At 41.4% G+C, this 12,334-nt stretch overlaps 1 protein-coding gene across 15 annotated transcripts in view; it reads right to left on the bottom strand.

Annotated features, from left to right (window-relative positions):
• Positions 1–12,334, bottom strand: part of SYNRG (synergin gamma) — a 94,974-nt gene that overhangs the window by 19,559 nt on the left and 63,081 nt on the right. For 10 of the 15 annotated variants that reach the window (XM_009190428.4, XM_009190430.4, XM_009190437.4 and 7 more), the window contains 5 exons: positions 7,422–8,015; positions 5,843–6,006; positions 4,621–4,674; positions 3,759–3,855; positions 1,437–1,585 (listed from right to left, as the gene is read on the bottom strand). In XM_009190428.4, coding sequence (XP_009188692.2) covers positions 1,437–1,585; positions 3,759–3,855; positions 4,621–4,674; positions 5,843–6,006; positions 7,422–8,015 — 1,058 coding nt within the window. Of the gene's footprint in view, positions 1–58; positions 400–1,436; positions 1,586–3,758; positions 3,856–4,620; positions 4,675–5,842; positions 6,007–7,421; positions 8,016–12,334 lie in introns of those variants that run through there. The other 5 variants (XM_017950688.3, XM_017950692.3, XM_017950691.2 and 2 more) reach the window with 3 other exon arrangements.

The raw sequence follows: 12,334 nt of genomic DNA, 5'->3' as shown, positions 1-12,334 counted from the left end.
TTAGATTTTTAAAAGAATTTCATTATCACCAACTAAACATAATTTTATCTCTTTTTTCAATATTAATACTTCATTTCTTACTTCACTTGCCAGAACGGTTTTTTAAAAAAAATTATCTACCTACGGTTTTAGGTTAGAAAATGAGAACTGATTCAAGGGAACAAGAAAAAGTTTTGGAAATTATTTAAACTCTTAAAGACTTTAATATTACAAACCAGAAGCAACATGACAATGGTGAGAGGATGTGCTGCTGAAGACACATTGTTGGGGTAGCTGGGTATCCACCTGGCTATCAGTTTAGAAAATTAGAACTGCTTCCTCCCACACAACTGCAATCCCATTCAGATGGGTCACAGTGTTCCATGTTAAAAAAAAATTGGAATAGCATATTTATTCCAGCTGTGGAAGGAAGATAAACTTCTGACTATTGTGAAATAAAGGATATCATCAGAGACAAACTGAATAGGTATGAATATATAAAAATAAAATAGTTTCGCCCAATGAAATGTAAAAAAGGGACAGTAATAGAGGAGGAAAAAAAGCTGATAAAAGTTTACAAGCTTATATATATGTATATAAATCTATTACAAATATGAAATATATAAGGTCAATAACCATATTCCAAGGAATAAATGGTCAAATGGTCAAAAGAGTCCAATCCATTTATACACAAAGGAAACAGAAATAGTAAACTGTCATTTGGAACACGGCAAAGCCTCTCATGAAATTAAAACAAAATGCAAAAAACACCTTAGGGAATAACTGCATGCTTGTTAAATTAGGAAACTGATAGGACATAATGTAGAGAAATGTATCCATGTACTTAAATATATCTGGTAGCACTGCAACCAATACAAGCTCTTGGAAAGCCTTCTAATAAATGTAACAACAGCTACATATGTATGCATGCACCTGTGCAGACACACACACTGACCTCTTACTCCACTTAGAGGAACTACATCCCCACAAAGGAACAGTGATTTGTTATTTAGAGAACTACTCATAACAGGAAAAAATGAAAATAACCCAAGAACCTAAAAAAAGAAGGGCTAAACAAACTACAGGATGGCAACATGAGGTATCATATAGCTTTTTGAAAGGACACATATGGGGACACAAATAACTAGAAGTGCAAAGGGAGTATCTCAAACCAATGCTTTGCAAAACTTCCATGTATTATGTGAATTAAGAAAGGTGTAGCCAGAGTAAATGTTTTCCTATACTCTTTTTTTCCTTAGGTTCCCTGGGCCTTGGAGAGATCAGAAGCCCACCTGGTGCTGTCAGTTGACCACACACCTGTGATCTCCCTCCTTTAATACAACATGCTCCAGTTGGCACCTTCAGCCTCCAGTAAGTACCATCATAGGAATACACTCTGCTTTACAGCTTAGGTTTCTGGAAAGGAAAGCAACTGCTGAGTTGTTACATGGACTTACTGTGAGTGTGGCGAGTGACATGAAGCCGATTAGATTATTCCATACTTTATCGATGTCCTTCAGCAACTGCTGGAGTTTCTCACTGCACACTGCAGTGGCTTTGATCCCCAGCTCCACACGCTTGGTTACCCTGTACACTTCAACAACACCTGACGCGATGAGAGAGCAGAGAGAGAGTGTTGACAGTGGAGACACAGAGGAACCAGACAGGGGAGCATCATTGCTTGCTGATATCTATTAGAAACAAGGGTACATCTGGACAGAGGTGTACGTACTATTCTCCGGGACCAATCCACTTCTCAGTGCTGCTGTATAGCTCACTGGTAAGAGCATAGACTCTAAAGCTGCCCTGCTTGGGTTCAAACTCCAGCTATGCCTCTTACTGGCTACATGACCTTAGGCAAGTCACATAACCTCTCTGTAACTCCATTTCCTCATCTGTGAAGTTGGGACGGTAACAGTACCTCCTCCAAGGATGGTTGAGAGGATTAAACAGGTTAACATGGTAAAAGGCTTACAACAGTGCTTGGAGAATGGCAGGCAATATGCAAGTTATTAGGTTTTGTTTTTTGGGAGGTTTATTTATGAGTCCATCTGCTTGAATCTGGGAAATCCCAATAAACTAGCTGAAAATGGGGATAGTAAAAATTTAAAAGAATCTCAATGTTAATAGCATCACAAAGTAATTAAGAAATATCTCACCCCTCTGAATCTGAAGGTCTTACAAACACTTTGACTTCACTTATCTTTATACATGCAACAGGATGCAGACTGGTTCTTTTCCTGTGGTCTCTAAATTGTGGTTGAACTCTTCAAGCAAGGATGAGAGGTGATAAGTACCTCACATTCTAAGGACAGCCACCAGATACATCCCTAACCCCTGCAATGTGACAGTCACCAAAGACATGACCCCGACCTCTCTAAGTGAACACAGAGGGATTCCAGGGGATCTTCAGAGTGGTGCCTCAGCAGCCCTGTGTACAGCACTATGGCCTTTCTTCTTCCTTCCCCAAGGAAGGGGCAGAAATTACTGCCCACCCTAAGCCAAGTGAAGGCGCTTCTAAGAGAATCTTCCATAGATACAAGGATGCGAGGAGAAAAGACAGGTGCCCCATTTCCTGGTGGACATCTGCTTATGCAGAACTGTGCCTGTTTGAGCAGGAAAAGAAGACCTCGAGTGAGGTGGCAGGAGTAAGGCAGAGGCTACATCCCTTCACTCTCCACTCATCCAGCAAATATTTTTGAGTGCCAACTATGTGCAAGACACTAGATTAGGTGTTGGGGACACACCAGTGAACAAAACAGACCAAAATCCTAGCCTTCATGGAGGTTCATTCTAGTGGAGGGAGACAGAGCATAAAAACAACAAGTAACTAGGTGCAGTGGCTCACGCCTGTGATCCCAGCACTTGGGAGGCCAAGGTGGGTGGGTTGCTTGAGCTCAGGAGTTCGAGACCAGCCTGGGCAACATGGCGAAAACCCGTCTCTACAAAAACTACAAAAATTAGCTGGGCACATGGTGGTGCGCGCCTGTGGTTCCAGCTACTTGGGAGGCTGAGGTGGGAGGACTGCTTGAGCCTGGGAGGTGGACGCTGCAGTGAGTCATGATCACATCACTGTACTCCAGCCTGGGTGACAGAGTGTGATCCTGTCTTAAGAAAAGAGCAATAAGTAACATATGTAAGAAATTAAAGGTAATAGAGCAAAGGAGAAAATCCAGCAGAGAATGGGATGGGAAGTGCCGGGGTGGGGAGAGAGGATACTCTTCGGAGAGATGGATGCTAGGAAAGATTTCACTCAGAAGCTGACATGTGAGTAAAGATTTGAAAAAGATTAGGGTCCAGTGTGTGTGGCTCCGGCCACGGGCCAAGCCTGAGCCTGGGGAAGGGAGGAACACCGAAGCGGACAGAGGCTGCGCTTTCACGTTGGACTGACATATCTAATTGCTGCAGATGACCAGGAGGTTAAGGATTCTGTGGTGTCATTAAGCGGTCGAGAGAAAGAATATAGAGTATGGTAAGGAACTGATGGGAGACAAGATGATTTTATTTCAGTGCCTCAGTAGCTCTGATAAACCAGTAACAGAGACATAACTTTACATTTTTGCTATTATGTATATAATAAGGACGAGGAAACTTAGCCATAGAGACTTTTTAAGTTCAATAGTTTACTGCCTGTAACTTAAGTGTCTTACCCACAAATGCAGATGCTTCTTAGTGAAGTCATATGTAACTTGAGAGATCTAGCTTAAAATAATTCAAGGGAAAAGTGAAAATAATGCAAAGTGCCATCATTTTCAATAGTAAAATATAAAAGAACATACCTAATAAATATTCCATGCCTTGAGCTGACTGAATTACTTCTGTGCAAACAGAACTACTACTGATTCCATTTAAGGTATCATTTGCCTTCTTAATGACCTACAAGAAATGAAATCACATCACCTTACATAACTGAGAAAAGTCATCGCAAATCAATTTACTGTTAGTAGAAAACCCAACCGAAAAGCCACGAGGTGTCAAAAAATCTCATTTTATCCTTGAAGAAACAATCCTCCATTTATTTGGAAGAAAAAAGACAGTTTTTTTTTTTGTTTTTTTTTTTTTGAGACGGAGTCTCGCTCTGTAGCACAGGCTGGAGTGTAGTGGTGTAGTCTCAGCTCACCACAACCCCCAACTCCCGGGTTCAAGTGATTCTCCTGCCTCAGTCTCCTGAGTAGCTGGGACTACAGGCGTGTGCCACCACGCCTGGCTAATTTTTGTATTTTTAGTAGAGACGGGGTTTCAACATGTTGATCAGGCTGGTCTTGAACTCCTGACCTCGTGATCTGCCCGCCTCAGGCTCCCAAAGTACTGGAATTATAGGTGTTGAGCCACCGCACCCGGCCAAGACAGGTTCTTTAGTTTAAATATTATTTTGATTTAGTCAGAGTTAATGAAATCACTTTGGTATTTCTTAAACACAATGACAGATGAGGAGACGACTGACACATGAGCCAGTCTGCTATTGTAAGTGTGAAAGAAGCCTCACCTACGATGTATGACTTCCACAGAGTTTCACTTTGCCCAGGGACATCCACGTAAGGCTCTCCTGAAGTTTGCCTCTGTCCATTCAAATGAACCAAGAAGGCAAAAAGGCACAAGAGAACACTTATATACGTGTGAACGCGAAAATGACATACTCACATTCAGGGCACTCCCCAGGCATCTCTGCCATTCATATGCATATCTCTCATTTTCCTGTGAATTTGATAAAAAGAACTGGGTTAAGCCTTGAGCGCAAACCTGGAATCTTCTACTGATGACTCTGTCAATTCAAAGGGCTTGAGCTTGGAAGACTTTCATTTTTATTACAATCACTCTAGTTCAAGCAGTTTCTTTTTCCTCTTTTTTTTGAGACAGGGTCTTGCTCTGTTGCCCAGGTTGAAGTGCAGTGGCGTGATTTCTGCTCACTACAGCCTCAACCTCCTGGATGCAAGCAATCCTCCCACCTCAGCCTCCAGAGTAGCTGGGACTACAGGTGCGCACCACCATAAGCGGCTAATTTTTGTATTTTTGGTAGAGGTGGGGTTTCACCATGTTGCTCAGGCTGGTCTCAAACTCCTGAGTTCAAGTGATCTGCCCAACTTGGCCTTCCAAAGTGCTGAGATGACAGGGATGAGCCACCACGCCCGGCCGCAGTTTATCTTTTGAACTCACTAATAACTATGTTAAATTACTAATAAATGTAACTTCTGAGCACAGGATCTGAGAGTCTAAGGGACATGCTTTCCAGCGGCTTCCCCCTGTGAGTGTTGCCTCATTTGTTCCATCAGTAACAGTGTAAGCCTTTCTTCCAAGGCACTCAGCATGTAGCTATCTGGTACAGAAACTGCTATTAGGCTGCTGGCTTTCCACTCCCTGGTTATAACGCTGTGTGTGAGGACATGGCCCACGTGCACGTGTAACAAGGAGTAGGGAAAGGCAGGAAGTTAAGTGTGTTGGCCATAGGAGGAACATACCGTGGTATAGGTGTGCACCACCATGCCCGGCTAATGTACTAAGATGCAGCAGACAAAAATAAAAAATTCAGAATATTTTCCCTGTCTCCTCTATTTTGAGGTTTCGTGAAGACGATAAAGTCTAAGTGCTCAAGAAGAATTCTACAAACTCTGCCATCCTTGTGAAGTCCCATGAATAGTTTTGGTTTTAGGGTCACTGACTACTTTCAGTGGGTGCCACACCTGGAAAATGTTTTCACCCAGGGCTAATGTTACCCTTCTCTCACTTTAATTACATAGTTTATGTCTGGTGCTTTGTGCCTTTCTGCTCCTCATTTTCCCCATGTGAAAGCTGAGAGCATTCTGTCTTGGGGTCCTGTGTGCTTGCTGGTCTGTTATCCACCCCCTATAGAAAGCTCTCCTCTCACCTCCACCTCTCCCGTCAGGTCTTTGTACTTGTCTCGGATGACAGGCAGCGCGGGCTTCTCATTCAGAGTATTGGAACGGTCTCTGAAAGGCTGCTCCAAAGCCGGAGAAGGGGAAGAGCGGCTTATTTCTTTATCACCGAGGCTCAAACTCCTCTTGTGTGATCCTGGGAGAAGGGGAGAATACAGTCAAAGGTTTTGGCCACCTACCTTAGTTCAGGCAGAGGCTCTTCCTCGCTACCACAACCCTTTTTTTTTTAAGACAGAGTCTTGCTTTGTTGCTCGGACTGGAGTACAGTGGTGCGATCTCGGTTCACTGCAACCTCTGCCTCCTGGGTTCAAGCGATTCTCCTGCCTCAGCCTCCTGAGTAGCTGGGACTACAGGTGTGCACCACCGTGCCCGGCTAATGTTTGTATTTTTAGTAGAGATGCGGTTTCACCGTGTTGGCCAGGCTGGTCTCGAACTCCTGACCTCAAGTTAATTCGCCTGCCTCCGCCTCCCAAAGTGCTGAGATTACAGATGTGAGCCACCGCACCCAGCCCACAACCCTCTTCTTCAGATGCTTATGTCATGAGGCATTCACAAACACATTTCTCATTCATTCTTTCTGGGAAGCTACATGTTGAATTCTTTCCACTGTTCTCTCTTGCTTGGTTTCCCTGCCTTTTATTTTCAACATGACTCTTCTCTGATCTATCACAAGTCTTCCATAATGCTCAGTGCAGAATCACTGGAGTCTGGAGAACAAAAGCACCTTTCTAAATACCCGTGTGTAAAGTTGTGCAGCTTTTCCAGTCATTTGTTATGGATTTGTAACCGAGTTCCTTCGCAGGCTCTCCATCCAGCTGAAATCAACAACCCCTTCAGTCAGGATGAGATTAAAGCAGAAGAGGCAAACTCAAATGCCTTCAGAGACCAGGCAAGGAAAGTGAATACCCTAAGTAGGTCCGCTGAGACAGAAAGCGGTGGGGATTATGGCAAGAGAGAGAGAATGACCCATCTACAGGGAGCGGTGCTTTTGGCTCCAGCTGCTTGTCAGCATATGGGAATGCAGACCTACTAGTGCCAGATATTATGACTTCTCAAGAAAAGGTGGAAATCCAGATTGGGAAATCTCATGTCTTTTAAATACTGGCAATTACTTCATACTTAAAAATCTCTTGTGTGGGTCAATGTGATATGCAGGCTGGATGCAGATCCACGGCCACCACATTGCAACCTTTGGATTCAAAGACATTACCTGTGCCCCGGGAACGTGAGCGGAGCTAACGTGCCTTCAAGTGGCTCAAACCCATTTATCTGGCTCTTTTAACGCAGCGCACCTCTAACCAAACGAGCTAATGAACAATACCTGTATGCTATGCTTGTTTTTAGCCCATAAAACAGTTATCTGAGGGATACTGATTTTGACTCCAGTCTCAGGGAAATCTTTATTATAGCTATCTGTAATTGACCCGGATTTCAAAGATTAGAAAAATCTATTTCCTGCTAAACCAGGGAGCAACATTTTATTCTTAAGAACATCTAACATCTCAGTGGAAAAAAACCGCAATAGTAAAATCTACCTTGGAAGCTACTCACCTTGAACAGAAAGGTCAAAGGTTGCCAGCTCACTTTTGATCATTTCTTCACTGGATTTCATTTTGCTTTGTGAAGTGGCTACTAAGAAGTCAAATTTGCTGATTTTGGGCTTTTCACTTTGAAACTCTCCAAAGTCATCTGAACATTCGTTGGGGGTTTCTTGAGAGGCACCACTGGACGCTGGGCTGGGACAAGTGGCCTCTGGGCTCCGTTCAGCTGTAGGCAGGTCCTGTCTTGTGAAATCTTTATAGTCTCTGCTTTCATATTCCTTTTGCTCACTGGTCTGAGGAATCATGTCTTTAAAACTGGCAAACGCTGGGAAGGTGGTCTCCGGAAGAGCATCTTCACTTGCAAAGGTTGTTACTTTGGAGAGAGATGTCATGGTGATGTTTTCAGAACTGCCAAATGAAGTCTCTTTCTTTTGAAGAATTGAGGTGGCTGAGGGGGATCCACTTCCTGCTGAGAGGACAAATGGAGAGAGTTTTCTGCCCTGAGTTGCATCATCCCTGTCTGACCAGTCACAGCTTGTAAGTGTGCTCACTGCAAAATTGCTACTGTAGCTTCCAAAAGCAGCATATTTTAAGTCCTCTATATCTGAAAGGGAAATAAGACCCCGCAATTAGAGGCAAGCAATTTAGGCAAAATGCCCTAAACTCTGTAGAAGCAAAATGCCCAGCATATTTGATTAGTTTTATACTATGTTGAAATTAGCTAAATTTAGAGTTTGCACTAAAATTAAAAGAGTTGGGCTGTAAAATCTGATCTTAAAAAAACCCACATTAGCCTTGAGTTGGCATTTACATTTAGTTACCAAGAATCATTTTCTTTGGCTATAAAAATTACTAAAAAAAGATAGGAGGTTCATCTACCAATGTATATACTATTTGATATACGACTGGGGTCATTTAATAAATTGTTCCCATATAAACTTAAAAATGTACTGATATTCCTTGCCTAAAACATGTCTCCCTTCATCTTGACTTTGTTGGAAAATGTGCCTTTAAAACATGGTCATGTGAAATGTACATGGCAAAATAATTAAAAGTTGACAGTTTCTCAAAACTAAAATGAAAATAATGTCATCTAACTTTCAATCAATTATTAGGGTTTCTGTCATAATATTATCAATTATTAGGATTTCTGTCTCAGGCAATGCCAAATGTGAGATTTTAATCAAGCAATTACTTACCTAGTTGTTATTTTGGTCAAATTGGACATCATATTGCTGTGATGAACTATGAGGAAAGAAAAATCAATCTGATCTACTTTCGCCCTTAAAAAATGCAATAAAAAGATTTGGGTCCTGTTGGGCTCCACTTTTTCCTTCAACTACGTATCTACTCTCCATTTAAAAAAAAAGGAAAGAAGGAGAAAAAAAGAACTGCTGGGGCAGATGACTGATTTTACAAAGCATTCTTAATATATAGTTAAGTAATTTAAGAGGCAGCATAAAACAGCAGAAAGAAAGTAGGTTTTTGATTTAGAAAGACCTGAGTTCAACTCTGCTACCTACTATTTGTGTGGCACTAGGCAGATGATTGAACATTTCTGAACCTCAGTTTGCTTATCAGTAAAATGAGGAGAAGACCATGTACTTGGAAGGACTGTGTTACGGCCATCAACCGTGACCGCGTGTGTAAAAGGCCAGATTGACGCCTGGTGAGCAATACATAATAGCTAGTGTCTGCTCTGCATAGGTGCCACCAGCCTCAACTTGACAGTTAATTGCTGCTTTAGAGCCTAGAGGGGAATTTCAAAGCAAAAATGAAAAGTCAACTCAGCATTTTAGTGGTATTACTAGGAGAAAAAGGTTCTTGCTCATTTTCAAAAAGCAAAACCAGCCGAGACTGAATTAGGCTGGTGTGGAGAAGTGGGTTGATATGCATTTAGTTTCATTGTAGTCACTGTACATGAGGCAAGAAGGCTAAATACAAGACTCTTCCTCTGACAACCACGTATGTGATTTACAAGGAAACTGCTCAAAAGTTTTGTGACCTAGATTTTCAGAACTAAGTCAACAGGTGAACCACCATGGAGTCATTTTTCTCTTTCTTTCACAGCGATACTGCATAATTTATGAGGGGTAAGAGGCTCCTGACATTTCCATAGCTCTTCTAATGGTATAATCCAAATCTCTTTTTCTTTGAGCTGTTAGGAAAGGGGTACTAAGTTAATAATAAAAACAAAAAACACCAGCCATACAAAAAACCAACCAGCAAAAAGCAAACACTTCACAGAATGATGGCATATTTAAAAATTCTCTGGTGCAATCGTACCCTTCAAATGTGGTTTATAAAACAGAAGGAAAAAAAGATTCAGGTGAAAAGGTTTTTTGTTTTTTTTTTTTTAATTTCTTTTTTGAGACAGAGTTTTACTCATCACCCAGCCTGGAGTGCGATGGCGCGATCTCGGCTCGCTGCAACCTCCGCCTCCTGGGTTCAAGTGATTCTCCTGCCTCAGCCTCCGGAGTAGCTGGGACTACAGGCAACCACCACCACGCCCGGCTAGTTTTTGTATTTTTAGTAGAGACGGGGTTTCACCATGTCAGTCAGGCTGGTCTTGAACTCCTGACCTCAGGTGATCCGCCCGTCTCGGCCTCCCAAAGTGCTGGGATTATAGGCATGAGCCATTGCGCCTGGCCTCAGGTGAAAAATCTAGAGTTTAGAATGAATGGAAAAGCCTTTAACCCAAAGCTTTCTTGGTCTTTTGCTGTAGTGTTCTTTTGTTTTTGTTTTTTTCCCCACTATTTAAAGGCACCAGAAGGTGTCCAGACTCAAATGAGGTGAAATTCAATCAGGGGGTGATGCAGTTAAATACAGGACTATTCTTGGAGGGGTACATTCAGAAGAATGTTTCATAATACAGATTATTTTTATTCCTAGGTCCTATGAAAGCATTTTGGGAAACTATATTAGGAACTGCTTCCAGAATCTTTCCTATTAAAAGGGTATCAGGCCGGGCATGGTGGCTCACACCTGTAATCCCAGTACTTTGGGAGGCCGGGGCGGGTGGATCACCTGAGGTTAGGAGTTTGAGACCAGCCTGACCAACATGGTGAAATCCCGTCTCTACTAAAAATACAAAAATTAGCCGGGCGTGGTGGCAGGCGCCTGTAATCCCAGCTACTTGGGAGGCTGAGGCAGAAGAATTGCTTGAACCCAGGAGGTGGAGGTTGCAGTGAGCCGAGATCACGCCATTGCACTCCAGCCTGGGCAACAAGAGCGAAACTCCGTCCCAAAATAGTAGTAATAATAATAATAATTAGCTGGGCGTGGTGGCGTGTGCCTGTAATTCCAGCTACTTGGGAGGGTGAGGCAGGAGAATCGCTTCAATCAGGGAGTCGGAGATTGCTGTGAGTCAAGATGGCACCACTGCACTCCAGCCTGGCGACAGTTTGAGACTCTGTCTCAAAAAAAAAGGAGACAATTTTCCTAGAGGCAAATGATAAATTTAATGAAAAGATATCTCCAGTTCAAACACTGCAATCAAGATATTGCTATGGTAATAAAAAGATCTTTCTTTGCAATTACACAACAACAAAATATCTTTTAAAAATCTAAAATGACTAATATAATCAGGTAAAAGGCATTACAGGCAATAAGGGATTGCCTTAGCTGAGGCATTTTTAAGCATTTTTAAAATTTCAGGAAATCTTATTTTTATTAAAAATGATAACGCCTGTAACATCTTGCCTTTTGGAGCAACTCCCAGAAAAGACTAAATGAAACACTAGAAAAGCAAATGAAAGACTTAAAAAGAAACATTTTATACTTAAAATGAAGAGTAAATACACAAGATTCACTAAAATCAAGCCTCAAAATTGAGTTTTAAATTTACTTTTGCTTATTTGTTGGCTACTATAGTGTGAAAAAGTAATTTCGTAAAGTGTAATTCATTTGAACACAAGTACTGACGGTACATAAGGAATGTGAGACAGAACACCATGCCCCTAAACTTAGCATTTATAAACAATATAAATACAGGGCAGTATGTTCTGGCATAGCGAATATTTGTAAACCATTTTCTAAGAAAAATGTGGTACATCAGTTCATTGAATGTAACTTAAAGTAAGAAAATTTTCATTTCCCATGTTAATAGTTCTACATTTCTAAGCAGTCCAGTTATAGGTATTATTGTATAATGGTCTTAAAAATATTAAAGATTATGTAACACCTACAACATAAGTGATAGAAGTCTTGTCTGAAAAAATGATGTGGAATAACCCACATTTTAGTTTGTAATCACTGAAGCTAGTATAGATGGATTTTCAATTTGATAGCTGAATTCTGAAAATTGCAAGAGAAAAAGGAAAAAGAAAATGGAGAATGAATGCAATAAAATGAACAGAAAATCACTACTGTATTTCCAGTTCTGCTGCAGAACTCCTAGGCTGTGCTAGGCTGAACTGCATTTGCACACAGATAATATGCCAAATTGTGTGTTTTAATGCATACATCTGTTTGCAGCCAGGAATGTCCTATTACAAAGGCCAAAGGAATAAACGTATACGATCTGTTTTCCATCACGGATCTCAGATCAAAACGTGTATTTCTTGCTTATGCTGGCAAGTAACCCTATTAGTCTCTTCCATAACCTCTATTCAAATCTCTTTTGAGTGGATGTTGTACATGAAAACAAGGTATTTTTTCGAACAAAGAATGTCGGCTGCTACTACAGGACACAGACAGCCAAGCTCATTCCCAAGGACATTTACTAAAGCTGTAAGTATATGCCCAGGTGATGAAGAGTTACTGGCTTTTGAAGGAGTTGAGAGAAAGAGGAAAGGAGATATACGTGCAAATTCCACTATTCTCATTTTATATAGCAATAAAAATGTTCACTGGACTAAGAAAGAAACATATTTTCATTTACAGTACTGATTTAATCTAAACTTCATTTACCAAAGCAAACCG

This window comes from Papio anubis, chromosome 17, assembly GCF_008728515.1.
Source record: "Papio anubis isolate 15944 chromosome 17, Panubis1.0, whole genome shotgun sequence".
Lineage (NCBI taxonomy): Eukaryota > Metazoa > Chordata > Mammalia > Primates > Cercopithecidae > Papio > Papio anubis.
This window is presented reverse-complemented; position numbering and strand designations above follow the sequence as displayed.